This window comes from Seriola aureovittata, chromosome 12, assembly GCF_021018895.1.
Source record: "Seriola aureovittata isolate HTS-2021-v1 ecotype China chromosome 12, ASM2101889v1, whole genome shotgun sequence".
Taxonomy (NCBI): Eukaryota; Metazoa; Chordata; class Actinopteri; order Carangiformes; family Carangidae; genus Seriola; species Seriola aureovittata.
This window is the reverse complement of record NC_079375.1, coordinates 19,953,626-19,979,846: the sequence shown is the minus strand read 5'-3', so window position 1 is coordinate 19,979,846 and position 26,221 is coordinate 19,953,626. Positions and strand designations below refer to the sequence as shown.

Here is a 26,221-nt window from a genome sequence, read left to right as displayed (position 1 = left end):
TAAACGGCGTTGCGCATGCTCTGTAAATACATCGATTTGCATTGTGGGAAACGTAGTAGGATTGAACAAAACCAACTGTGTTATAAAACACCAACACAAGGGCGCTCATGTAAGTGGTTGTGTAAGGGGAAACACGACACGCGCAAACGTGTGCAACAACGATAGTTTTATCTTCTGTCGTTTCTTTCCGCCAGCGTCGAGTTTGTTTTCCCAGCTGCAGCTTCACTCCAGGTTTATCCGCTGAATGTTGCTCTGCATTTGGAGGAGGTAAGTTATCTTCAAAGCGTCATTTGAACGAGGAGCTTCTCTAGGCTTGTTGTGTTATTGGGTTTTTTTTCTCTGATTTGGTGTTTGACTCTTGTGTCTCTAAATGTATTTTCCCTCCATAATTAAGTCTGCTGCTTCCATGTTTGTCTTGCAAACAGGCGCAGAGTTATTATGAGTTTTTCACCATTTTCACCGTGGTTTCTTGCAGCTCATCGTTTTCCTCTGCACCAAGGCGGCTCTTGAGGCTTGTTATCCACAGTAATCTGAGGCCCTGCCTAATCAACTCCCTCTTCACCAAGTCATTCACTAGTGAAACCATCATGTCAGACAGAAAACGTAAGGCAACATCTGCTCCTGCTGGAAAGAAGCCCACTGCCAAGCAGCAGAAGCTGGTTCCCCTGAAGGAGGAGAAGAAGGAGGAGAAGAAGGAGAGAGCTGGGGGCTGGCTGCAGGAGAAATTGAAGCAGCGTAGGACGGAGAAGAAGGAGATGAAGTTCAACAAAAAGCGCCTCCGTTTTGTATCTGACACTGAAAAGATAAAGCAGGGCTCAGAGGGTGTCCTGTATTGGATGTCAAGGGACCACAGAGTACAAGGTGAGCACACACCCAGCAGTAAAACCACAAGACACCTTGTTTGGCTTCATGTCTCGGATGGCAACAGATGTGTGTTTTTCCTCTGTGTCTCAGATAACTGGGCGCTGATCCGTGCGCAGCAGCTTGCTGTGAAGGAAAACCTTCCTTTGCACGTCTGCGTTTGTCTGGTTGTCCCCAAATCAGAACTGTCCACTCTGAGACATTACAGCTTTATGCTGAAAGGTCTGAAAGAAGTTGCAAAGGTACTGACTTTATGATTCTTTTGAAAGCACTGGTTACAGCCATATAATCAAGTCCAGTCAGTGTACTTTGATTGACAGGAACAGTCTTACATTAACATACAGCCTGTACATTCAAACATCAAGAAATACCTTTGAAATATTTTAGGCTCTTAAAAAGTGTATTGCTTTTTTATTTATTTTTTTACAATATAATTATAAAGTGAACACTTAGTTTTAAGATCGAGATTACCATTTAGTTTTAAATGTAGAGCTAAAACAATTACTCAGTTATTTGATTCACCAATTGGCAGAAAATTAATCAGTAAAAAAGTTGAAAATCTATTAATTGTTTGCGTCAGTTATCAAGCAAAAAAGCTCAATATTCTCTGGTTGTTTTTGTTTACAAATCAAATATCCATGGGTTTTTATGTTCTTGGCCACACAAAATAAGCAATTTAAAGATGTAGCCCTGACTTTTGGAAATGGTGAGGGGGATTTTTCAATTTATTCTGAAGTTTAATAGAAGAGACATTTAATTGGGTACTTGAACAAGGTATTTGATTGAATAATGGAATATAAAAATTGTTGCATCTGTCGTTAAATGAGTAATAACTAATTTAAAAATCAATCAATAGAACATTCACAAAGTCTACAGGTGGCATATGTAATATTAGATGTGTTACAGGAGAAGAATGGGGCCATTTACATGATCAAGTCAAAGACATTGCAGAAAGAGCTGCTACTTTAAGTGCTATCTGGTCCACATTGTTAAAGCCAAAACACACTGTATGAGGCTTAACTTTTTTGTTCTATCTTTTATTAAACAGCAATGTAAAGCCTTAGACATCCAGTTCCACTTGCTCCATGGTTCAGCGGGGGAAGTTCTCCCCGGCTTTGTGTCTGACCGCAGCCTGGGGGCAGTGGTGACAGATTTCTCCCCCCTCAGAGAGCCACTACAGTGGTTGGAGGATGTCAAAAAGGGACTTCCAAAGGACATACCCCTCATACAGGTAAAAAAGAAAAGAAAGAACTTGGTTTCAAAGAGGTGGTTTATGGAGAGAGGATGCTCTGTGCTGAATAGTGTTTGCTGAGTCGTCCCCTGCCAGTCCCTGATTACGTTTCCTATTTTATTTATCGTCGTCATTATGTTGCTCCACAAAGAAATAAACATGAAAAACAATGTAATTGACCTCATTCTCATTTTATATGTATTGACTTGATTTGTGTCCATGTCACTGTTTCTTCATTATCTGATATATGATTTAAAAACCCAATTTCCCTTTTTATAGGTTGATGCCCATAATATTGTTCCGTGCTGGGTAGCATCGCCTAAACTCGAGTACGCCGCCAGGACCATCCGAAGAAAAATCACGGAGCTTTTGCCAGAGTTCCTCACTGAGTTTCCTCCGGTAGAGAAACATCCCTACACAGCTACAAGAACCGCCAAAGTAAGTGCTGCAGTAACAGCCAAGGGCACATTCAGATTACTGTGGATAAAAGTCAAAATGCTATCGTAAGGTGGAAAAAGAAGGCAAGTATTTGTTTTTATGTCACACACAAGGACATTTGGCTCGGTTAAGACCACGCAAACATAATTTGTCTTCTGGTAAAAATATTCATTGCTTTGGAAGTGTTTACTAAGATCAATACAATGAGAAAGCAAGCTGTCAGAGAGCTCATTGATGGGGAGTTTGGAAGTCAGACTGCTGCAATAAAACACTTCCTTTCAACCTTCAGCTGTCTCCTCTCCTCTGCCCATTATTTATTGATGGGTGAATATAAACAGTTGACTTTTTCTTTTCCTTTTTTTTTTACTGTGCAAAAGTTTAAATTCCTTCCTGGTGCTGTTAAAGCTGCAGGATGTGATTGATATGCCGATCAGTGGTTCGAGTCTCCTGAATGTGAGGTTAAAGGCTCAGAACTTTCCTCACTGCTTTTGAAGTTTGCAGTTCACGATAACACAGTGTATATTTTAGCTCTGCGCTGCCAGCTGTGACCTCTGCTGAGTCTTCCTCTCTTCTCCCTTCTTCACCTCTCAGCCAGTGGACTGGGACAAAACCCTGGTCTCTCTGCAGGTTGACAGAACAGTAGGAGAGCCGGAGTGGGCTACGCCAGGCACCAAGGGAGGCATAGCCATGTTGGAGTCATTCATTGATGTGCGCCTTAAACTGTTTGACACCAAACGCAACGACCCGAACGCTGACGCCCTCAGCCACCTCTCCCCCTGGATCCGCTTCGGTTGGTTACAACACAAAAAAGCTAGTGGGCTTGAATGTAGTTAACGTCATGGGAAAAAAATAAGATGTGGTTTTTGCTAAAATCTACAGTAACCAGTGATAACAACAACTTCCTCATTTATCATCACTTCTCACGTCTTACCTTTACACTTGTGACCTTAACACATACTGTCCTTGTTTTGAAGATTCGACTTAGAGCTGTTCAGAGTCCAGACTGTTGTTGCTGATGTTTTAAAATCAAGTCCCCACCTGATCGATAAAAGGTGCCTCACATGGATCAATATTGCCATTTTCTCTATAGATGAATAATGATTATTTTCCAGCTGAACATCGCAACATCCATTTTTATGCTTACGATACCACCAGCCTCACTTCACACCGGGACTTCTGCAGGTTACAGTCTGCTTTAACGCTTGTTCTAAACTCCAAAAAGTCAAATTGTTTTTTTTTCACAACAGTTCTGATGTTACTACTTTGATCTGTAAAGCATTACAAATACTTGAGGATTTGATTTGATGGCAGATTCTCCAACAAAACTCACACTAAACACCTCGTTTAAAACATTTCAATATTTCAAATTGGACTGTTGCACCAGAGCAGAGGATGTTTCTCTCAAAAGAGAGAAAACATAATACAAGCCACCATATTATAAAACTATCCTTTACACTCATGCTGCTGCCACTACCTTCAAACAATTGGACACCACTAAACTCAATACCATTTGATTCATTACTGAAAAATATCTATCGTACTCATTACTACTTATGAAAAAATCGAGATGCTCTTCACTCACTGTACATCCAGAGGGCAGCAGCTGATCTCTGTCTTCAGCTGCAATGCTTTGCTTTCTAAGCTGCATCCTCAGATGAGTTCAAAGTGAACAGCAGTGACACCAGGTCACAGGACACTTAAGCTTCCTCGTCCCTCATACCAACTCTGAACTGGGGAAGACACTCTCTTCTATTTGCCCACTGATTCTGTCCACCTTTTAAATACCTCTTTTCTTATTCTCTTCAACTATGTCTTCTCGCTCCCATCAGGCCACCTGTCAGCCCAGCGTGTGGCGCTGCAAGTTCAGCACAGCGGGAAGAAGGCAGGTCAGTCCGTCTCCTCCTTCATCGAGGAGCTGGTGGTGCGCAGGGAGCTGACCGACAACTTCTGCTTCTACAACAAGAAATACGACAGCGTGGAGGGTCAGTTGAAATCTCATTAAATTGCATCCTGTTCACGCTGTTGTAATAAGTGTCCCATACTGTAATTGACATCATGCAGATCAGTGATCTGCTCCCAATTTGAATTTATTTATCTAAATTAACAGAGTGAAATGATTCAGCTCCACCTTTGTGTTTTGATAAATGTTGTTGTGTTATGTGCATGTGGTACCTAGGTGCCAGTGAGTGGGCTCAGAAGACCCTGGAAGTTCATGCCGAAGATAACAGGCCGTATCTCTACACGCGTCAGCAGCTGGAGGAAGCAAAGACACATGACAAACTCTGGAACGCAGCTCAGGTACAACGTTCAGTCTAGGTCAGGTCTCACTGTTGCTACTCTGTGCTGTGCTTTTGTCTCTTACCACCTTTTTATTGCATGTCTCTGTTAGTACCAGATGGTCAGTGAGGGGAAGATGCATGGTTTCCTGAGGATGTACTGGGCCAAAAAGATTCTGGAGTGGACTTCGTCACCAAAGGAGGCGCTCTCCATCGCCCTATACCTTAACGATCGCTATGAGCTGGATGGCCAGGACCCTAATGGCTTTGTCGGTACGTGCATAGATTAAATTCTCCACGTTCCTCTGACACAGATTCACTCCATTGTTTTTCCTCACATTTTATCCCCTTCTGCTGTTTTCTCCTCCTGTAGGTTGTATGTGGTCTATTTGTGGCATCCATGACCAGGGCTGGAGGGAGAGAGCTGTTTTCGGAAAGATCCGTTACATGAACTACAAAGGTTGCACTCGGAAGTTTGACGTAGCCCAGTTTGAGCGAAAGTACTGTCCCAAAAAACTCTGAAACATAAACTGCTTTGAAAGATGGGAGTAAAATGCCTGACAGCCTTCATCTCCCACACTTTCACCTCAGGGAACTTTTGTATAGCTTCTGATTTCTATTCTTCTTTGTTCCTTGCTGCTTTTGTCATGTCTGAAACATTCAGTGTGTTATTGCTCGGCCTGTTTTTTTTTTTTTTTTTTTTACTGACTATTCAGACATGTTGACTGTATGATTTTTTTTTTTTTTTCTGGTAGTTTGCTGTAGAGTGCAATGTTGTTTAACTTAACATTAGTTTGTGCCTAATTAGCAAAAAGAGTTTGCTCTGTTTTTATATTACATTGTTTTTTTTACTTTTGGTTTTTACTGTAAAAATCTCATTTTACAAAGAAGATGTTTTGTTTGAGGTCACAGTGGTCTTCTCATACCAAACTCTAAGTAAAATATTAAAGTCTAAAAAACAGTTTCCTCTTCACTGTCTTTATTCATTTACAGTTCTCCCACTCTAAATTATTTATAAGACCTAAAATACAGTTTATGTTGCCGTTAATAGACTTGTTTGAATACCTTTCACTGAAAAGCCACGACAATCATAAATGTAACTCAGTGACGTATAGCCACACTTTGAAGTATTATCCCCAAACTACTTTCACTGATCAGTGTCCTTCAGAATAATTTAATGAAATAAGTGCACAGATGCTGTTTTTTTTACTAAAAATAATGCAGATTAAAGAATATGTTTCTTAATCCAACATAAGAAACAAAAAAGACAAATATGCACAGTGCTATGTGCTTGTGTTCGCAGGGACTGAGTTACATCACAGTTGCAAATGCAGTTTTATCAGGCACTGATGTAATTAAATGCAGAAACAAAAACCACTTCTACCCTCCCTAATTAACTGCACCCTCAGTAGTGGATAAAAACATTCCCTTCAGGTGAGAACACACTTAACATCGTTTCGCAAAACAATATGAAGCCTCCTCTGTGCTAGGAGCTGTTTTATTGTGTTAGTTCATTTCAGGGGGAAGACATATAGTCTGTGCTAATTAGCTGAAACCAGTCACAGTATGTTTATTGGAGAATTCCAGAGTGATATATTTATCTATTTCTATCATGTTTCTATCATACTGGCTGTTTGCATTTACTGCTGTTGTTCATGAAGAGTTTGGTCTTGAGCAGAAATAAGATGTGTTGCATGAGCCCATCATGTGGTATAAAGAACAAAACACAATCATGTTTTAGCTGTATATTGTTATATTCTAATTAATTCTGCATCCTACAAGAGAAAATGTAACATACATTGATGTGATAATGATGTGTGGTGCAATTTATTGTTATTGACATACAGGAATCTTATTCTATGTGCTTCTTTAACCAGACCAATAGATTCATGCTTATGATGCAGAGCAGCGCGAGTATACAAACTCACAAGGATGTCCATATTTCGATGTTCTTCTAGTGCAGCTGTAAACAGATGTTTTATGTGAAGAGCTGTTTAATCCAGTGCTGACACAAAAGGCTCACTGCAATTTCAATATATCATTTAACACACAACACGAGCACTGACTCAAAGAGGATGTTGCCTGTAACCTTTAAGGTTTTTGTTGCTGTATGAAAAAGATCACGGCAGACAGAAAAGTATGTGAAATCACAGCTTTGTTGCACAGCTCTTTTTACATTGTGTTTTTAAGGTGCAGAGATGATTATTGTATAATTTTGTTCCTGATGCATCTGAATCTTTTAGGGTTTTGCCGTTATAAAAATTCATTAAAGTTACACACCTAAAATTAGCTGAGCTGTATATTTGTGCAGAATGGAGCAGCTTTCCACTAAAAACTGACTATAAACTCTGTCTGAACTTTGTGTCGTGCTCACATTGTCCCTTCAGTAGCTCTGTTTCCTGAAACTTGGCTTAATGCTTTGCTAAAAGTGACAGAGCCCAGTTGTTTTAGGTAATTACTTTTTTTTGACAAGACTAAGAGTCTACAGCCATGCAAGCAGCTCCATGAGGATGTGCTTCAGCACAGCAGTGCTTAAAGCTAAATGCTAATGACAACTTGATAACAACAACAATTAAAATGCTAAAAACATGCAGATGTTTACAGTATTCACCACAATAATTTAGTCTGCAGCAAGCTAACACCTGCTTATTAGGACTAATCATAACTCTGAGGCAAATGTGATTGTGTACGGTTGTTTGTCTCTATTTGTCAGCCCTTATAGACTGGCGATCTGTCCAGGGTGCACCCCGCCTTCGCCACATGGCCGCTGGGGTTGGCTCCTATAAGGATAAGCGGTATGGATAACGGTTGGATGGATAAATCTGAAGCAAATGCGTGTCATTAACTTGCCGGTCATAAACCTTCTTGGACAAAGTGGCAATCCATAGTTGCTGAGACAGTTCACTGAAAACCAAAAATGTGAACCTCATGGTGGAGCTACAGGAAAGGTTAACCCATAGCAAAGCCAATGGGATTCATCCTCTGGAGACCACGAGTGTCTGTACAAATTTTCATGGCTGAAATACATCAGTCTTAGTTGTGGACTGACATTGAGCCATGCTGCTAGCGTGGCTAAAAACGTATATATCTCCTCTCCTGGGAAGTTTCTCCCTCTTTACTTTGCAGGTGTATCAAAGCAGCACAAGAGCATCATTGTAAGGAGAATGCAATCACAGCAGAACTCCTGCCCTGGACCTGTCTTTGGTGAAATAGCTTGTGTGTAAATTGAGTGGAGAGCTAATCTCGCCCGCTAAGACTAGTAAAACACGGAGAAAATGAAAACAGTGAAGCAGTGCCAGAGTTTAATCAGTGTGCTGCTGATATCCCGTTTCCCTTTTATCCACCAATATTTACAGTCTGCAAATTACTTTTTGCTTATACTCACATCCACTCAAGCCTTGTACATATATTTTTGTGCACGTGACCTTGTTTCACTAGTTTCCCAGCTGAATAATGTTGTGCCTCAATCAAATCGTGAAAACTAATTCCTCATAGGCCAACATTTTCTCTGGAATCCGTGGTCAGGCATTAGTATTCAGGCCACAACTATTTTCCATCCATTCGTTCTTTACACCTGCTTATCCTGTTCAGGGTCGCAGGAGGTGATAGAACGCACGACGTGACGGGGCGATGCATAGTACACTCGTTGTCGAATTTTCTAATTAACCTAACCTGCACGTCTTTGAACTCTAGCATGACACCCACGCACAAAGAACCTAAGGTAGGTTTGATTAGTGCTAAACACTGATTCACTGTGCATGAAAATATATTCACTTTCTTTATATAGTAGTTGCACAAGAACTGAATGTCTGAGTTTAAGTCTTTAAATGAACCAGTGCTCTGCCTGTGTAAGATCATAAAGCCATTATCTGTCAGTGGTGGCAGAAATGTCTAATGAGAGGAACTAGAATTATCTATAAAATTTTAAGCCCATTAAATCATTCCCAAATGTTTAAAACAATATTAACAACATTTCTTTGGCCACTTGGGGGAAGTGGAACAAGCTGGAAACACATATTAGCATCATAAAATAACAGCTGCTCATTTACACATCCAGCAGTTATATAGCAGCATTTATAAGGCGTCACTTTTCTGGCCACCTGACAAATGTAAGTAGATCCAATGTTCACTCACCCTGTTTTAGCCTCGACCAACTCTTGAAAAAAATATCTGGCTCTCTCCGTTTTATTAAGTAGATGCTTCATCATGATCACCAGCTAGTTGCTCGTTTTTGATTACCTGTATGCTGTTTGGTGCAGGGGTTATGGTGTCTACATTAACAGAGTGTGTATGCTGAAAACAGCTGCCTGCTGCAGCAGGGTTAACCAGGGTAATGAGAGCAGTGATTGTGAACCAAAACAGCAAAGCCATAAAACCAAAACAATGAACTGAGACAAAACAGGCTAAAACCCTCCGTAGAGCTGAGGGAAACTGCAGAGGCAGGAGATCTGTGGCTTCATCCCTTTCACATCACATATGCATTTAATCCACTGTTAATTTAGTCAGACTAAGAGTGTACAGCCATGCTAGCAGGTTTGTGAGGCTGTGCTTAGGTGCAGTGGGGCTTTTGACGTTTAATGTTAACCATGTTTGCCATTATACTTTAGCATGTTAGCACGGCTACCACAATTAATACAGTTCACCCTGACACGGACATGAATAACTGTACCACAATTCATGCTGGTCCACTCAACTGCAGTCAAGACATTTCCCTCAGTGTCATTAATGTCAGGGTAATGGCACTAGAGCAAAAGTGAGGAGATCACCAAAGTCATTAGGAGACATCCTCTGGGAACCATGAATATCAGCCCATCCAACAGCTGTCGAGTTATTTGTGGTAGACCGTCCAACCAGCATTACATCCCTACAGCCTGAATGAACATATTGATTAGTGCACCTTAAAGTGCAATTTATGATATTATTCCCGGCTGACTGTTTTCGCTGCTTCACTCACTGCCGGATGTTGGGTTTTGACTGTACAACACTTCGTCCACAGACTCCCTATTGGTGCTTGAACTGAATGATCAACCATGGTGCTGGTGTATAGAGCTATAGAGCCACAGCAAAGCTCCACTGCTCTCTGTTTAAGACATCGGGTCAAGGATGTAGTCTCACATCTTCTCTGGCTTTTTCTCAGCTGCTCCTGTTAGAGTGACCTTCAATCTCACTGTCAATCACACCACTAGCATCAGTCCCCATGCTCACCATGCTATAGGCTTAATCTCATCTCATTATGAGCCACATCTCCTCCTGCATATCCTACTTGTCTCTGATATGCTCTTGTGCTTCTACATATTCTCCTGTCCCAGCACGAGGAAGCACATTGCTGAGTGATGTGGCTGCCAGACCTTATCATCTGCCGCTTTAATAGAGGTGATATATAAGTTTTCAGTTGCGCCGACTGACAATGAAGTTTCTAAATTAAAAAACTGTAACTCTCTTCTTTTCATTATGTTGTGAGTCAAAACATTTCAGGATGATGCATGTTAATTACTTACACAACTTTACACGCAGGTTGGGTTTGAACTGATGAAAACAAGTGATGTGAGGCCAAAAACTTTTTTGCATTTCCTCCCTCTCACTGCGCCCACTGAGCATCACACTGACTTTTTATTGTTTCTAATTCTGGGTTTTTACGGTTTTCAACATGTAGAATTTTCCAGATCTCTGCACATTTCTCTGAGTGAAAGTCAAAATGAAACACATCATATTTCTCATTTGGGTTGTTTTGCACTTTAATTTCATAGCTCCCAAATTCGGCTCACATAATTCCTTACAGTTAAATGATACCGTCTGCCTCATAATGTTACATCAAAGAGCCATGAGTGGTGATAATAACCATGCCGCTGAAACACCATTACTTGAGTGATACTGTGATTCAGGCTTTTAAATGAGTCTATTTGCAGAGGCAGTGGGTAAACAGCATATTGTGTTATGATGATGGAAGTTGTGGGTATGCTGACAGTCATTAGTGCTGGTGTGTCACACTGATAACACTGTGCCATTACACACTGATTTGTCAGCGTCCATCATTTAACTCATTTCTTTTCTTGTGTCCTCCTCCTCCTCAGTCATCTCGTTAATTTCTTTCCATATTACTGACCTTGTGACATCATAGCCTCCACTCCGCATAATTATCATCTCCATGTGTACAAATTACTTTCTCCCCTGCACTGCGTGTCATGCAAAGCTGAGATGAGACAGCACAGTGGAAAGGTTCTTGTGGCTTTTGGCCCACCTCATTACTCATAAATAACTTGTATTGTTCGGGCACTTAAACCACAATGTTTACACAGAAGACATTTCTGTCCTGGAGCTGGTCGCTCTGCAGCCCACGAGTCTGGATATGAAAACAAGTGCAAAGGCTCATTATACTCATTTCTTCCAAGTTAAACCAGTGATAAAAACAATAACACCGCTGGCACATCTTACCGCTGATATTCAAAAGCAGGTCATGGAATCATAAATACTATTTCAAGGGTACACGCTGAGAAAAACATACATGCTTTCATTAAATAGAAGAGAAGACTGCATCAGACCCTTTGCATTAATAAAAGAGTTGATAAATATTCACATGTCCTATATACAGGTAATCCAAAATGTTAATTGATACATTAAACAACAATAACACTTATATGTTTTAAAATCAGGCGAGCAGTAAACGAATATGATACTTTAAACCAGGATATAACCATTTCTAAAATCATGATGTATATTTTGTTAATTTAGCTTTAAACAGTACGATGAATTACTAATATTGTGTATCGTATGAGTAATTATTACAAGTATCAAAGAAACATGTGAGAACATGGCAGTTGGTGTATAAAATCATTGAGCCTCATGTATTTTCTGAATATAATTCAAATACTTGGAAGGCACTGGTTATAAATACCATAGTCAAACCATCTTATGGTTATTTCACCCTTTCCTTAATTAACTTTCATTTTCACCTCTGATTCATTCCCAGACAAGTGTTTGCTGCTTTTAAACAGGAGCCGTTATGCATTCATTCTTTGCTTTGTCAGCGTTGTTGATGTTGGCACTCGGAGCTCTGCAGCGCTAAATAAGCAAGCCTGGAAGTGTTATGCTTCACATTATACAGTAAATACATTAAATACAATTCACAAATAGAAATGATTTACTTGTCATACAGATGATGGGTTACATTTTCAATCCATAAATTGTGCCATTTATATGATAATTTCATCGTTCATCTAAGCAATGACTTTGTCATCTTTTCACTTCATTCAGGATGTTGTCTTATTGGTCCTCTCTCTAAATAGGATTTGAATTACTGTAGATATTACAGTCAGGGTGTGTGCAGCATGCAGGCATGCTTATTTTTGTGTGTGTCTCTTAAGGCTTGTCACATAGCCTTTGGTCAAACAGTTTATCCTTCACAACATCTGTTCATCCCCATCACTCAGAGGTTAATATCCTTCCATTTGAGGCCAAGACTTTCCCATTCGAAGGTGTTTGGCTGCCACAAGATCCTGGGACACAAATGCTCCTTATCAAAGATTTTTATTCTGAGTCTCTTAGCTCTCTCGGACGGACGATCAACATTCTTTCAAAAGATATTCCCTAATTTGGTGTGTTGATGATGGAGGTGGTTGGTCCAAAATCTCCCTTGGGTGTTCAGTTTGGATCAGGTCTAGCTTCTGTGTAGGCCACAGGGCATCGAACCATTCAGTGACACCCCGTGCCCTGTATTTGCTGCATTCCTCCACTAAATTTTTCTTTAATTTGTCACCTATCTGTGTTTAATGTTCTTGGACTTTCTTTGACTCAGAAGTTCTTAAGTCCATTTCACACTGTTGTTGGGTGTTTTCTCGCTCAAGGTGCTGCGTTGGGTCATCTGTAAGCTGGAGCGAATCGGCCAACTGTCCGTATAACACGTCATGTGACTGAACATTTCTCTGAATCTGGTGGACATGAGGTTGTAGAGGACGGGGTTGATGGCGGAGCTCAGGTAGAAGAAAACACCGGAGACGATGTGGACGTGCTCGAAGATCTGGAGGTGCTGGTCGGACGAGGTGTCGATGTAACTCCACATCAAGCGGTCCACGTGGAAGGGAGCCCAACAGAGGCCGAACACAATCACCAGCACACCTGGACCGGATGCACAAAATACATGAGTCATACTCAACCCCGGACAGACAGACTGACAAGAGGAAAACAGCAGCACACACACCATCGGTCCAACCACCAGGATTCGACAGACGACAAGACAAAGCTGAGACAGATGGGCAAATTAAATTAAAAATAATCTAATGGAAAAATAACTAATACATATGGGAACAATGGGTGTTAACACTCACACAGTCAATTTAAATTCTGTTTTTGCAACTTGGAACAAACATAACTGGATTGACACCTACACAGCATTTTGGTGACTTGCACGTTGCGTTTGCTCAGCTTCTGCTTGTGGGACCTGGAGAGACTTTCCGACCCAAAGCAATGCCTGTTGTCCACCATGGTCGTTAACCTCTCCCTGCGGAGCTGCAAGCCAATGAGCAGGTAGAGGACGCTAATTATCAGCATTGGGAGCAGGAAGAAGACCAGCGTGGAAATCAGGATGATCAGGTTGTACATCCAGGTGGGCTGGACCACATCTGAGGATGGAGATGTAACAATGTAGAATAGCACAGATTTGTCAGTAGAGATCATGGTCCCAGGTGTACCATGGGTATTATTACTTCATATGTCACTCTAAGCCCAGCACTTTGATCCAGACTGAAATATCTCACCAGTTAATCGATGGATTGTTCTAACACTTTGCACAGACACTGTTGTCCCCAGGGGTAAATCCTACTGGCCTTAGGAGCATTAGCATGCTAACAGTTTTGGTTTTTAAGTAAAATTTCTTGACAGAGGTCATCATTTTAATTTGTCCAATATGTCGGTGTCTGACCAAATAAGTGAAAACCAATGATAGTCTCATCAGCCTCAACTGTACTGACAGGCTAAATTAAGAGGGTAACCATTGGTAAAGATTATCCCTGTTTAACATCAGGATGTTAGCATAGGCATCGTGAGCATAGCATAACATCCTCATAGCACTACAAGTGCGGCTGTAGACTCTTAAAAACAATAAGAATAAAATCTAAAATGCAAACCTACGGCAGATAGCAGATCGAGGAAACTGTCGTCCAAACCTCGAAGGCAGAGCCGTAATCCCATGCAGACTGGTGTTTGGCACAGCACACAGCATGGACAGGACCCACAGCATGAGGATGACCCTCTTGACATGAGCACGTGTGGCCATGTGTTTGACCTTTAGGGGGTGGACCACCGCCATGTAGCGTTCCACGCTGAGTGCGGTGACATTGAGGATTGAGGCAAAGCAGACAGTCTCAAACAGAAAAGTTTTGAAGTAGCAGCCCCCCTCCCCAAGCAGGAAGGGGTAGTTGTGCCACATGTCGTAGAGCTCTAACGGCATGCCCAGCAGCAGCACCAGCAGGTCGGACACCGCCAGGCTCAGCAGGTAGTAGTTGGTGGGCGTCTGCATAACACTGTAGCGTAAAATGACTGCACAGGTCAAAGAATTGCCCAGGACGCCGACCATGAAGATGGTGAGGTAGGTGATGCAGACGGGAAAGAACACAGGAGACTTCAGAGGCCCCAGGTGCATGGCCAGGTAGTCCTCCTCGCTCAAACACACGTCATCCAGATCTTGTTCAGTAGCATCCGCCAACAACCAGGAGATATTCATCCCACACACCACAGCCGCCTCAGGGCAGCCTGCGCCGCCGAAAACTGTGGCACCAGTCGTGGAAATGGCTTCGAGGGAACAGTTCAGCTCCGGCATATTGGTGATTGGCAAGAAAGTTACTGCGTTTCTAAACCTAACGGAAAGAATAAAAAGGTGAATTTTAAAGGCGCACCTTGAATTTTGATCTGATTCAGTATGTTGTATGTTGTAATCACTCGGTGTTGTCAAAAGAAAGTGCAGTGACCTGCACATCCCACTGCTGAAGACAAACAAAGTCATGAGCTTGCCGAGGATAAATAAACAGTAGACAAGCCAATGACTGGATGGGCGATATCATGATTCTGACATTAGACCAATAGGATGTGCTTTCACCGTGTGTTTGCTCAGAAGGAAATCGTGTAAAAGAAGTTGTACATTTGACAATTCTTCAGTTGCTGTGCAGACTAACTCAGGTCTTTGTGATGCTAATAAAGACCTTTACACCTCTGAAGACTTGCCTCTGATGCTTTGATTTGAAGTCTGAGTTACAAACTGGAGGTGCAAAGTTTGAATGATATGTGAGTGAGTGAAAGATACGAGCCAATAGGATTGTAGGATTTACTTGTGACTAAAAGTTGATTTTGAGCAGTGACTGCCTCAGTCTTATGGAAGTGTAACACTAAATCGCTTGAATACAGCTCAGGAAGTAGAGAAACATTATGCTTGTTGTACTGAATAAAATGCTTGTCTCGTATCTGGAGAATCAGATTAATTAAACTCAGAGTGACACCCACTAGAAGGCAAGTGTGATCTGGTAACCATGTAATTATACTGGAAAACACATGTTCATTTTTCTTAAATATGTTGAGTGTACTCACCGGTCCTCACAAAGAATAAACTTAAAAACAAACAATGCTCTCACCAGGTCTGTTCCGTAGAATACAGACTCCAGAGAGGCTTTTGTTTGGATTCCCACACTGGATTTGTTTATTCATTCAACATGCAACTGTTATTAACAACAAACAAACAAACAAACAAAAAACCCACCTGCAGCTTATGGGCTCCTTGAGGGCTTTGTCCTCTTCTTATTCACAAGATGAACAAAAGATTTGAAGAAACGTGAGAAGATGTGTAATCACCATATTTCTTTGCATCCTGGACTTAGTTCTTCTGGTACTTTATCTTGACTGCTTTGGTGCCTCAGTGCGTCACAACTGCCCGACTTCCCGTATATATATGAGTGCTGGTGTTCACCCCACCTCTCTCTCTCTCTCTCTCTCTCTCTCTCTCTCTCTCTCTCTCTCCAAGCGTCCTGTTTGCCTCCACCATTAGCCGCCTTCTTTATCTCTCTCTCCTCCAGTTCAACTTCATTTCACCTTTTTCATCTTTCATTTTACTTCACACACACACACCCACCCCCCCCACACACACACACACACACAAACACACACACACACACACACACACACACACACACACACACACACACACACACGTACATTATCTTTATACATGAACCTACAGAGACTCTATACCTTGCCAACCTCTGTTCTATTACTTTCCCCATTGAAAGACCTCATCTTGCACCAATGACAAAATTAAGGTTGAGATTGCCTTGACCTGTGGCTGGAGTGTGTGTGTGTGGTGTGGAGATGTATTTCTGTTTATTCCAAGTCAAAGGCAAAACAAACAAATCCCAAATCAACAATAAAATCAACAAAAAAATATATATGAATGAATTAAAACTAGATACTAATAATAGAAAATTGCTACTGTTAAATTTTAAAACCTCTGTCAAATATTTTTTTCTTTTGAGAATTCTTCTTTATATCCTCTTGTACAATGTGACTAACATTGATGGTCTCCAGAGAATAAATCCTAATGACTTTGGTAATTCCCCTAGTTTTGATGTTATTCCTGATCAGTAACTATGAAAGACTGTTTAATAGCCCTGCCTGGACATTATGTTATATTTCATTCATTGCAAGACTGGGTCAAAACCTGGTATATGGCTGGACCATGAATGGTAAATGTGCAAAATTTGAGGGTGTAGTTGAAAACAGTTGTGGAAACGTTGTATATGACATCAACTAACATCATCACCCTCTTATTTGCATTCTGTCCACGTCCAGCTGGTTTCAGCTCTTTATCTGTTTCTGTCTCTTCTACTCTCTGTGCTCACATACAGTATTTTAATATGGCCAAATTCCCACTAAAGCTGCTCTCATTTACATGTTTCAGTTGTCAGACAATGGAACAAACATGAAATAGTGACTGAAACACGGCCCATTTCCAAGCTGCAGCTCTGCACGGCTAAAATCCTGATTTTATAACCACGACGTCGTCTGACAAAATCCCCAAACACGTAAGTTAAAGACAAAAACTGTGCTGTGATTTCAGCCATATTTACTTCTAAAATGATCATTGAGAGAGAAAATGAGGAACTACAGAATATCTTATTTTATCTCCCACACAGTGTTCAGCCTCCATCTGGGTGACGAGCGGCTGCCACTCACTGAACAGAGCCGACACAGAGAGCGTTGTTCCTCTCGCTTGCAGGGCATCACTGGAAAGCCTCTTCTATGCTAAGCGCCTTTTTTGAAAAAAAAAAGTCTCTAAATCGAGCAACAAATGCGCTGCAGGCTGAAAACACCCCAATAATAGAAACTGTTTGTGCCAATTCATTTTGAAAGCAACAGCCAATGAGGGAAAGACCAGCACTCGGCTGGCCAACCAGTGGTGTAACTTCATGACAGTCATGTGGCATTCAGCTGACCACTAATCACTCTGTCACTCAGTCAGTCACTCATGGACATTAGCAGTTATACGGCTGGTCCTGCTGCGACCTCACAGCCAAGAACAACCACAGTGACGAACCTCAAGCATCAGATACATTTGAGCATGGTTCAACTTTTTAGCAGACTTCCGCACGTTGGGACCCCAAGACGGATCGGCTCCATTCAAATGAATGAGAGTGAGCGTCTTTTCCTGCAGGGCGGCTGTCGGAAGCCATTTACCATGGTAACATTCTTGTACATGTGTTACTATGTGTTTTTGTTATTATTTAGATTTTTTAAAAACACAACACGTCCTGATCTAAGCCGCTCTGCGTGACCAGCACTGTCTCGTTACGTCTTATTTCATCACATCTGCAGCCACTCGTTGCCAGAGAATGAAAATCTGTGTGAAATTTATCTCGAAGTGTGAGCAGATGCTTTCAAGTGATTCATGTTATTCAGTGTCTCTCTGTGTTAAACATACAGCATGTGAGTCATCAAGTGTGTTATCAGGTTGGAACATCAGTCAGTAAAACATTTTCATCCTTAAGGCCCAGATGAGTATTTTCCCCATTGCAAAGCAGAAGATTAATTAAAAAGACACTTTGTAAGGATATTTCTGAATGTCAGGGGAGAGCTGAGGAAATATTTGATATGCTGAGCACTGCTCTGCTAATAGTCAGCCCAATGAGAAACATCCTACGCAGTGCATTTACAGGACAGGAGCAGGGAATTCTGCGTGCAATAAATCATCCACAGAGCTTCGGTCAGAGGGCAGAAAATTTGCAGTTTTAGCCGACTGATCACGCTCTCATGACTGTGTTGTCTATCCCCTACCTCTCCCCATATCTCTGCCTCCCTCTGCGGCGGTGTCTAATTCAATCACGGCTTTTAATCCCGATGCAGGGGCTCCAATACTTCCCTGGCAGGAAACTGACATGTTCTCGTTGGTGCCTCCATTTAGTCAAGCTTTAATTGGGCTTCTGTGTCAGAGCGACTAAGACAAAAAGCTTTGATTGTGAGACTCCCTCAACATGCCTGCCAAGACAACACTGCCTTTTTCAGGCTCATGGTGAGAGTTTATTTGTCCTTCAGAGTGACTGATTATTAGTTTTCCCCAAAAGCTTTGACAGATTTCTAATGATGTTCAGTTTTCCAAACTGTGACCTCAGAAGACACTGGGATCTGTACAAACCAATATACACACAATAGCACATACACAAATGTAATATATATACATACATTGAATTGTATGAAATATATATACAAATGCAAAAGAAACACATATGTATTGGAAATTGTAACAACTTCATATATATATATATATATATATATATGTTAATGTGTGTATGCTTATAGACATACAGTATATAGATATATATATTTCTGTATGGGTATTTTCTTGGCATTTTCTGACTTGGTGTCCAAACAAGTTTTGGTTTTATTTGTCTTTCAGCTTCTCGTAATTGTGTCCATGTGACTCTGGACAATCCAGAGACAGTCAACAGATTAACAGATTTCATTGGAACTAGTTTTAGTGGAGGAGTAATTTTTCACTGTGAGCAGTGAAAACAAAATTCCATCTGCCTCCATTGTGTTGGGCAGCTGCCATAATCAGAGTCTGATAGATGAAAATGCTGGCCAAATAAAAGCACAACTATCTGCATGCATAAACACCACTAGAGCAACTGTAAAACAAGACAGAAGAAGACAACATTTTACTGCTGTACAAAATTCTGTTCATTTCTTCTGCCTTTTTTCCTGAAATGCTGTAGATTTTTACCCCAGTTACTCAAGAATAGATGAAGCCAAATGAACAAAACAAATATATATCAATTAAACCATGACTAATCTGAATGTCCAAAATGCCCTCCTTTGTGTTGTATGCCTTAAATAAACTGGATAACCATCTAAACTTGTTAGTGCAGTGAACCAGGGATTGTATGTGTTCACGACCAAACTGCATTTTTAACTAAGCAACGTCTGCATTAATCTATGGTATATAAATGATGTGATGTTGTGACATAAATTACACAATATCAGTTTCTTGTAGCTATTTTTATGCCTTTATCAGCTATAAATGGGACAGTAGAGAGGTGTCAGGAAGTGAGGGGAGAGTGAGCAGGAATGATGTGCAACAAAGACCAACAGTTAGACTCTGGATGCTGCATTTCATGGTCAGCGTCTTAACTCTTAGATCACGGGGGGAGGGGCACTCCTTAAAGAGGACCTATTATGGCCATTTTTATTGTTAGAAAATAAAATCGTCTTATGACCTCAGCGTGCTGCCTCTGGTCAGGTTAAGCCACGGGCTTTCATACATCACATGCGGTGTTGGCCCTGTCAAGGAAACATGTGCAGCGTGGAGAAGGTTTCCCTGCTGATATTAAATCTGTCATATCTTCCACTGCCTTGCTACAAAACCCTTCTCAGTGTGTCTGAGGAATAGCACACAGATTTGTGATTCTAGGACTGTGTGTGTGTGTGTGTGTGTGTGTGTGTGTGTGTGTGTGTGTGTGTGTGTGTGTGTAGTAGTGTAGTAGTGGACAACAGCAGTGTGATGTTAAAAAAAAAAAGTCCCACATAACAATGAGGTTAGACTGCCGTGGTTGCATGTGCTTCTGCTCTTGTTGAAATATATTATCATTAAGCATTAAGGCAAACCATCATATGTGAGGTGGCAGGGTGGTGGAGGAGCCCCCGGTGGCTCATGGTGTGACATTTCCATCATGCCAGCACCGTTTTGTTTGAAGCATCATATGAGAATTGATACCGGGAGGATTTCTGTCTGGAGCGTTTATTTTAAGTCTTCACGGCTCGTCTTGGGCTCCACTTGTGTCAGCGGAAGCTGCATGAAGGAATCACGTCTCTGAGGAAAAACCCAGTCTGGACTCTGAATGTTTTTATCTGCTCTCTGACTTGCAGATTCAATTAACTAAATGTGAAGTCTTAAAACTGTGAACTCAGTCCATGAACAGAGAGAGCTGCTGTGAGCAGCTCCTGCAGGCGCCTCACTGCTGTGTGTGTGTGTGAATATGGAAAACAATTACAGTCCTTTAGGTTATAAAAGCTCCACCTCTCTTCTTTAAGCACCGTTAAGCCAACCACCAGCTAATCCATTAATCTATAGTATTTTCATGGATGCCAGATGCCTGAATTTCATTATAGTTAGAGTATGCAATTGTGAGCTGTTTTGCAATGAGAGCTTAATTATATCCGCATCATATTAAACCCAGTTTTAAAGTATCCGTGCTTTTATTAAAACTGCTGCCTTGGAAACAGATACCAACTCACAGGGTTCATTCTCTAGTAAAAGGAAGGAGAACAAAAAAAACAGTTACAGACAGCTTTTAATGAAAGGTCTTCATTTATACACAGAATGGGAGTGGGGTACTTAGGTGCTGGCATTTTTATAGCAGCGAATGCAACCACTTTTGAACAAATCTGACATTTATGAGCACTCTCTCCATGTTGCTAATTGCATCTTTAACATACATTTGTAAGTGTGCGAGGTTTGACTGTTTAATGAAAAAATCTATTAAAACGGCCAGTGGAGATGCTCTCTGTTTTTACGTCCCCCCTGTGAGTCTGTCCAGTCCATTATGGATGGAGGCACAGTTAGAGAGGCTGCTGGAGTTTGTCATGTATCACATTGCCACTAGTGGCTCCTGCAGTCCGTCACCTACAGCCACGTCATGTACGCCGTCTCCTGTCTCTCTGGAGAATATTTCAACCTAACAATATAAGAAAAAAGTGACATAGTGCTTTAAGACTCAAACCTCAACAAGGTTACTTTTTCAATCTATGGAAAACTCCTCCAGAGCCTCAGAGGACGTTGCGTCACTTTTTTTCACAGGTTCAGTATTACTCCTAATAATGAGTAAATTCAACTTCATGCGTAAAAAGACGGGATTGCTCCTTTAAACACTGCACACACTAGAATCATCCAATTCAGTCATTTTCATTTTAGAGGCAAATCTATGCAAGCTATGAGCTACAAGACAAAATAGTTGTAGAAATGAGTAATTAGGATTTTCATTACAATCACCTAGCTTCTTGCAAAAGACACTGTGTTTTATATTTCATTCAAACTTTGTTGGGCCATTTTATTTAATAAACAGACACACACACGCACACACACACACACACACACACACACACACACACACACACAGACACACACACGCACACACACACACACACACACACACACACACACACACACACACACACACACAGACACACACACGCACACACACACACACACACACACACACACCCATCCCCACAGCACTGCTACAAACCTGATAATAGTTATGGAAACGACGAAAGATCTTTGGTCATGTGATTTCGTGGGATGACTGCAGATCCACTTGTGGCCTAATGCACTGATAATGGTGATCTTTAACTCCCCTTGAAGGACCACTTGCCTCTGCTTACAGGACATGGGAAAATGCAGCGGCTCTTGAACTTGTGTAAACCTTTTAAAACTAGATTTGATCATTCCTCATAAACACTGCTCCTGATAGTCGAGCTCAAACAATGCTGTTGTCTTGGTTTCTGAAAAACAACACGAGTACAAAATGTCAGCTCAACAACAAGAACGTGTATATGAGAGTATGAATTATATATTTCATACTCATGGACTGCCAGTCTTACACTGTGCAACACTGCTGGAGTTATGCCAATGCATGGCTGGCTTATGGTTGGTTCATTAAGCAGGACTGACTAAAGACTGTGTGTGTATTCAAAACAGAAAACTCAGCACGACAGTGAACAGGATGATTTCAGGATGACCTAATGTTACCTCAGAGTCATGCAGGGTGTATATATACTGTAGATAAATTGCTGCAGTATGACAAACTGGTGGTGCAGTTCAGCTGTCTGTCCTCTGCATAGCTCACAACTGTGTGCATGTAATCCATAATTATGTTTATCCCTGCTTTTGCAGATGTTAGTGTTAGGCTTTCTGTCATTGCTACTGACTTGGTGGAATGGGCAGCAGTGACACTCTGTCATACTACTGCTTCTCCAAACATGGATAGAGGCTTTTTTTAGATTCAACCACAGTTTACAGAAGAGTGTGGGTGCCAGTTATATCTGCTCCCTTCAAACACTTCAGAGGATAGGTGCTTACTGCAGGGTAATTCTTCAGAAAAATCTTTCATGGACGGCTCATAAAAGAGAGTCGACAGTTTAGCTGGTCACTGGTTGTGCAGATGCCTCCAGCTGTGGTAAAACAACATCACGCAACATGATAAACAGGATGCACTTAATCAATCTGTGGGAAATAATCAAGAGATGAAGAACTTTTGTTTATCAGTGTAAACAGAGAGGAACCAAATCAAGTGGTGGTGGAGGCTTTTGCGGCAGTGACATTCAAGTCAGCGTTCTCACGTTCACAGTGTGAGCATGACGGCCTTTAAATAGGCCGCCAGGTGCTAAACACCTGCCGCATGACTTACAGTGTCCTGGCAGAACTAATTTACTTTTTTGTATAAATCAACAACTGGAGTGTGATCAGTAAAATACTTGTAATTCATATACGTCCTGTATTTTTCCCTAAATGTTTCTTCCGACATTACAGGGCTCAGTCGCCTCCATGTTCTACAGCCATCACAATAACGTGATGGCTTTGTTTACAAGCCCACTTCTCAGGAGACAAGAACTGAAGGCTTTATTTTCAGCCTGTGGCTGACTTCATACAAAAAAAAAAAAGAAAAAAGAAACAAAATCGCACATTTTAACTCTGTCACCCATCTGGTGTTTTCACTGTTAGTTGAACATGGGCAGCTGCCACAAGCCAAACAGCTGTAGTCTGAAAACAGTCTCAGGCAGTGACTGAATACTGAGGTTAGTACACGAGAAATGATTTGATGTTTTGTTTTGTACCATCAGGAAGTGATACGTGTGTAAATCATTCAAACAATGACCTTCAGGTTTTTGTGCTTTAGTTTAAATCTTTTTTTTAAAATTGTAATGGGTAAATTTCACACACACAAAACAATGTTTCTAAACTCTCTGCCAGTATAGATGAGTTTTCTTTTTGATATAATTTGATATAAATATATATTTTTGGAGACACATTATCATGAAAAGTAATCCATTAATTCCCCTGAATTTAATTAATTTATCCTTATCACTTAATACTTTCATACTTTTAAATTACTTATTATGTATTTTTTGTTTGTTTTGTTTGTTTAATCATTTTAATTTGTGTATGCATTTTTATCATTTGGCTACAGCCAAGATTATAGAAAATACTGAGGTTATAAATCAAATTTCACACCCAACTAAGAAATCTTCAACAAGCAATAAATCTCTCTCAGATTTATTAAAGAAATACTTTAGTTAGTATACAGTATTTTCTGTAGATTTATAGAAAATGTAAACGTAGGCAATTATACAGAATAGAGTAAATTATTTTCATTTTAATCTCATTTGTTTAATATAATGCCCGAAACAATAAGATGTTGTCTACTTTAGAGCACCAAGGATATGAACTCACTGTCCTTAAAGGTGGCTACAGCCTGTTTGGATGAATTATGTTTCTAATTACAATAATGCACCTTGCATGCAGCCCATATATTATATCTCTCATTCCCACAGAGTTTTTGTTTGCCCATTAAACTTCCCAAAGAAACTGTTTCATTATCAACATCATCCACAATTTCTTTTCACATTTTACAGCTCCTGTGTTTACTTTGTGCATTGCATTGTGGGACAACAGTGAACTTTAACAGCACACTCAAAAATATGAAAAAGGTAATTTAGTATGCAGAAGTTTTTGAGTACACTTAATAGTCACTTTCTCAGCCTGGATGTACGTATCATTGCACCTTTTGGACAGTAGGAGGCGCTCGTGTTCCATGAGTGAAGGGTCCTCCACTGAAAGCATGAGGTGTATACCTACTGAAGCATATAGCAGCTTGCATCATGATGTAATATTTCCTGTGTCCTCATGCCAGATAAAATTACTGAGTCTCCAACCCAAATTTCACTTTGTGTAACAACCAGGCCTCTCCCTCTCCTCACCGTGTCGCCGGGCGTCGCAGGGACCAGGAGGAGGGGAGGGCTCGGAGGGGGCAGACGGTCACAAGTGCTCATCATCATCACTGCTACCTTTAAATTTGGCTGTGGAGTCATTTTCAGCTACATGCTAGTTGTTGGAGCCAACAATAATCCCAGGGGTTTGTCCAGCTAATCGGCTCAAACATCTCAAGGCATTTGACTCATACACACACACACACACACACACACACTCATACCGGGAACCCGGCATCACCCTGACCTCATTATGAAAAGGTTTCATAGAGCCTTCGACCCACAGATTGACTCCTGGGCTCTTTCCTCCAAGCTGCGGCTCATCAGGTCATGCTAGGTGTGTCTCCAGGGGAAAGTAATGTCTGTTTGATGCACAGCTCCTGCTGTTGCTGCAGGAACGACTTATTCTAAACACAAGACAGAAAACACCAAGCTAATACAAGTTATGGAAGGTGAAACAGACTATTGTGTCTGGTTTGTGTTCATGAAGAAAAATAACAAAGCAACAGAAAGTGTTGTGTAACACGTTAAGTTCCTATCTTTTATAGCCTCGTGGGGAAAGAAGTTTTCAAACTATAGTATTAACTGCATAAGAAACAGCATTCCTTCAGGTACAACACAAGTCTGATCTGTGAGCAAGCGCCTGTTTGCACCAACAACCCTGTTGTCAGTGGGGCCAATTAAAGATTCATTTTAATAACAATGATAATAATGGGATGGATAATAATATGGGATGTATGGGATGAATGTGGTATATAAGCTGTGGCCTATTATATTCTGACAATGATTTTAAAAAATCATTTAATATCAGGGAGAATCAGTGTGTGCCCTCTTTTGACTAACAAGATGTTGCCTTAATTATGAAAACCTAAAATACATCAAAGTGTGCGGGTAATTTGGGGTTAAAATGCTCATCAGGGTTCTAACAGAAAAGGGCACAGGACTCGGGGGAACACATGAGCAGCCTCTGCAGCAGTCTGCTCAGCCTGCGTGATAATGCTCGTGCTCCAGTAGAAGCTGAAGTGGAGGACGCTGCTGCCTGACTCACAGCGTTTTGCAGGTTCTGCAGGGTGAGAAAATGCGTCCTGTTAAAGTGTGGACCTTTAGCTGGAATGACTGCCAAAACAAGCTGGGACAGCGCCGGGTGCTTTTTTACTCCAAATGAGGAGAAGCAAAACCGTCTGACACCAGTTACTCCACCTGTGGGAGGAAGTGAGAAAGCTGTTGGACAGTGCAGCAGAGATCACTTACCTGGACACTTGAGGAGGAACATTACATGTGATAAATGGGTCAAAAGGCTTCAGCTTTTCCGAATAATAGATGTAGAAACAGCTGTGTGTGTCTCTTTTCTCAACATCTGTATGCGTGAGAGGGACCAGGGTGATCTGACACACCTCTGACAACCACAAGCTTGCACAGAGCGCTTCACTCTGACCTGCAGTGGCTGCAAAGTGTGAGCCTGCTTCTCCATTTAAAGCTATAAAAAAAAAGGGGGGGGGGGGCGAGGAGGCGAGCATTCATTAACAACCATCTCATGGTTAAAACCACAAATATGTTTACAAGGCAGAAGCAGAGGCGGAAACAGCAGGCGCGCTGTCTTTCACTCTCCGTCCTCTCTTATCTAATTTGTCTCAGTCCTCTTTGATCGTGTCCCTGCTCCGTCTCAGCTGATGAAAAACAATTGTCTGTATTCATTTTCTGCCTCCGCTATTCCCTCATCCTCTCCTCTGCCTTCCTGTGGGAGCCCAGTTGGCTGCACTCTAAGCTGGTGAGGGATGTGAACACAGAGAATTAGCAAACACGCCAAAGCTAGTAATTGTTAAATTGCAGCAAATGGACCCCATGTGAACCAGGCAAATAAACTCAGAAATCAACAGAGCCTACCCAGACCCAGTTTATC

The 26,221-nt window shown here is 41.2% G+C and overlaps 2 protein-coding genes across 2 annotated transcripts; one reads left to right on the top strand and one right to left on the bottom strand.

Moving 5' to 3' along the window:
• The first annotated feature begins 98 nt into the window (after positions 1-98).
• cpdp (CPD photolyase) lies at positions 99-5,768 on the top strand. The gene is made up of 10 exons (XM_056390327.1): positions 99-267; positions 476-861; positions 955-1,103; positions 1,910-2,092; positions 2,372-2,530; positions 3,122-3,320; positions 4,360-4,512; positions 4,707-4,828; positions 4,920-5,079; positions 5,180-5,768. The coding sequence occupies exons 1-10, from the start codon at positions 245-247 to the stop codon at positions 5,326-5,328; spliced, it is 1,683 nt and encodes a 560-aa protein (XP_056246302.1). The 5' UTR covers positions 99-244; the 3' UTR covers positions 5,329-5,768.
• A 4,687-nt stretch (positions 5,769-10,455) lies between these two features.
• On the bottom strand, positions 10,456-15,688 carry LOC130178363 (neuromedin-U receptor 1-like). Its single transcript, XM_056390487.1, has 4 exons — positions 15,548-15,688; positions 13,930-14,654; positions 13,188-13,421; positions 10,456-12,918 (listed from the first exon to the last, which is right to left on the bottom strand). The coding sequence occupies exons 2-4, from the start codon at positions 14,615-14,617 to the stop codon at positions 12,605-12,607; spliced, it is 1,236 nt and encodes a 411-aa protein (XP_056246462.1). The 5' UTR covers positions 14,618-14,654; positions 15,548-15,688; the 3' UTR covers positions 10,456-12,604.
• Between the last annotated feature and the right edge of the window lie 10,533 nt (positions 15,689-26,221).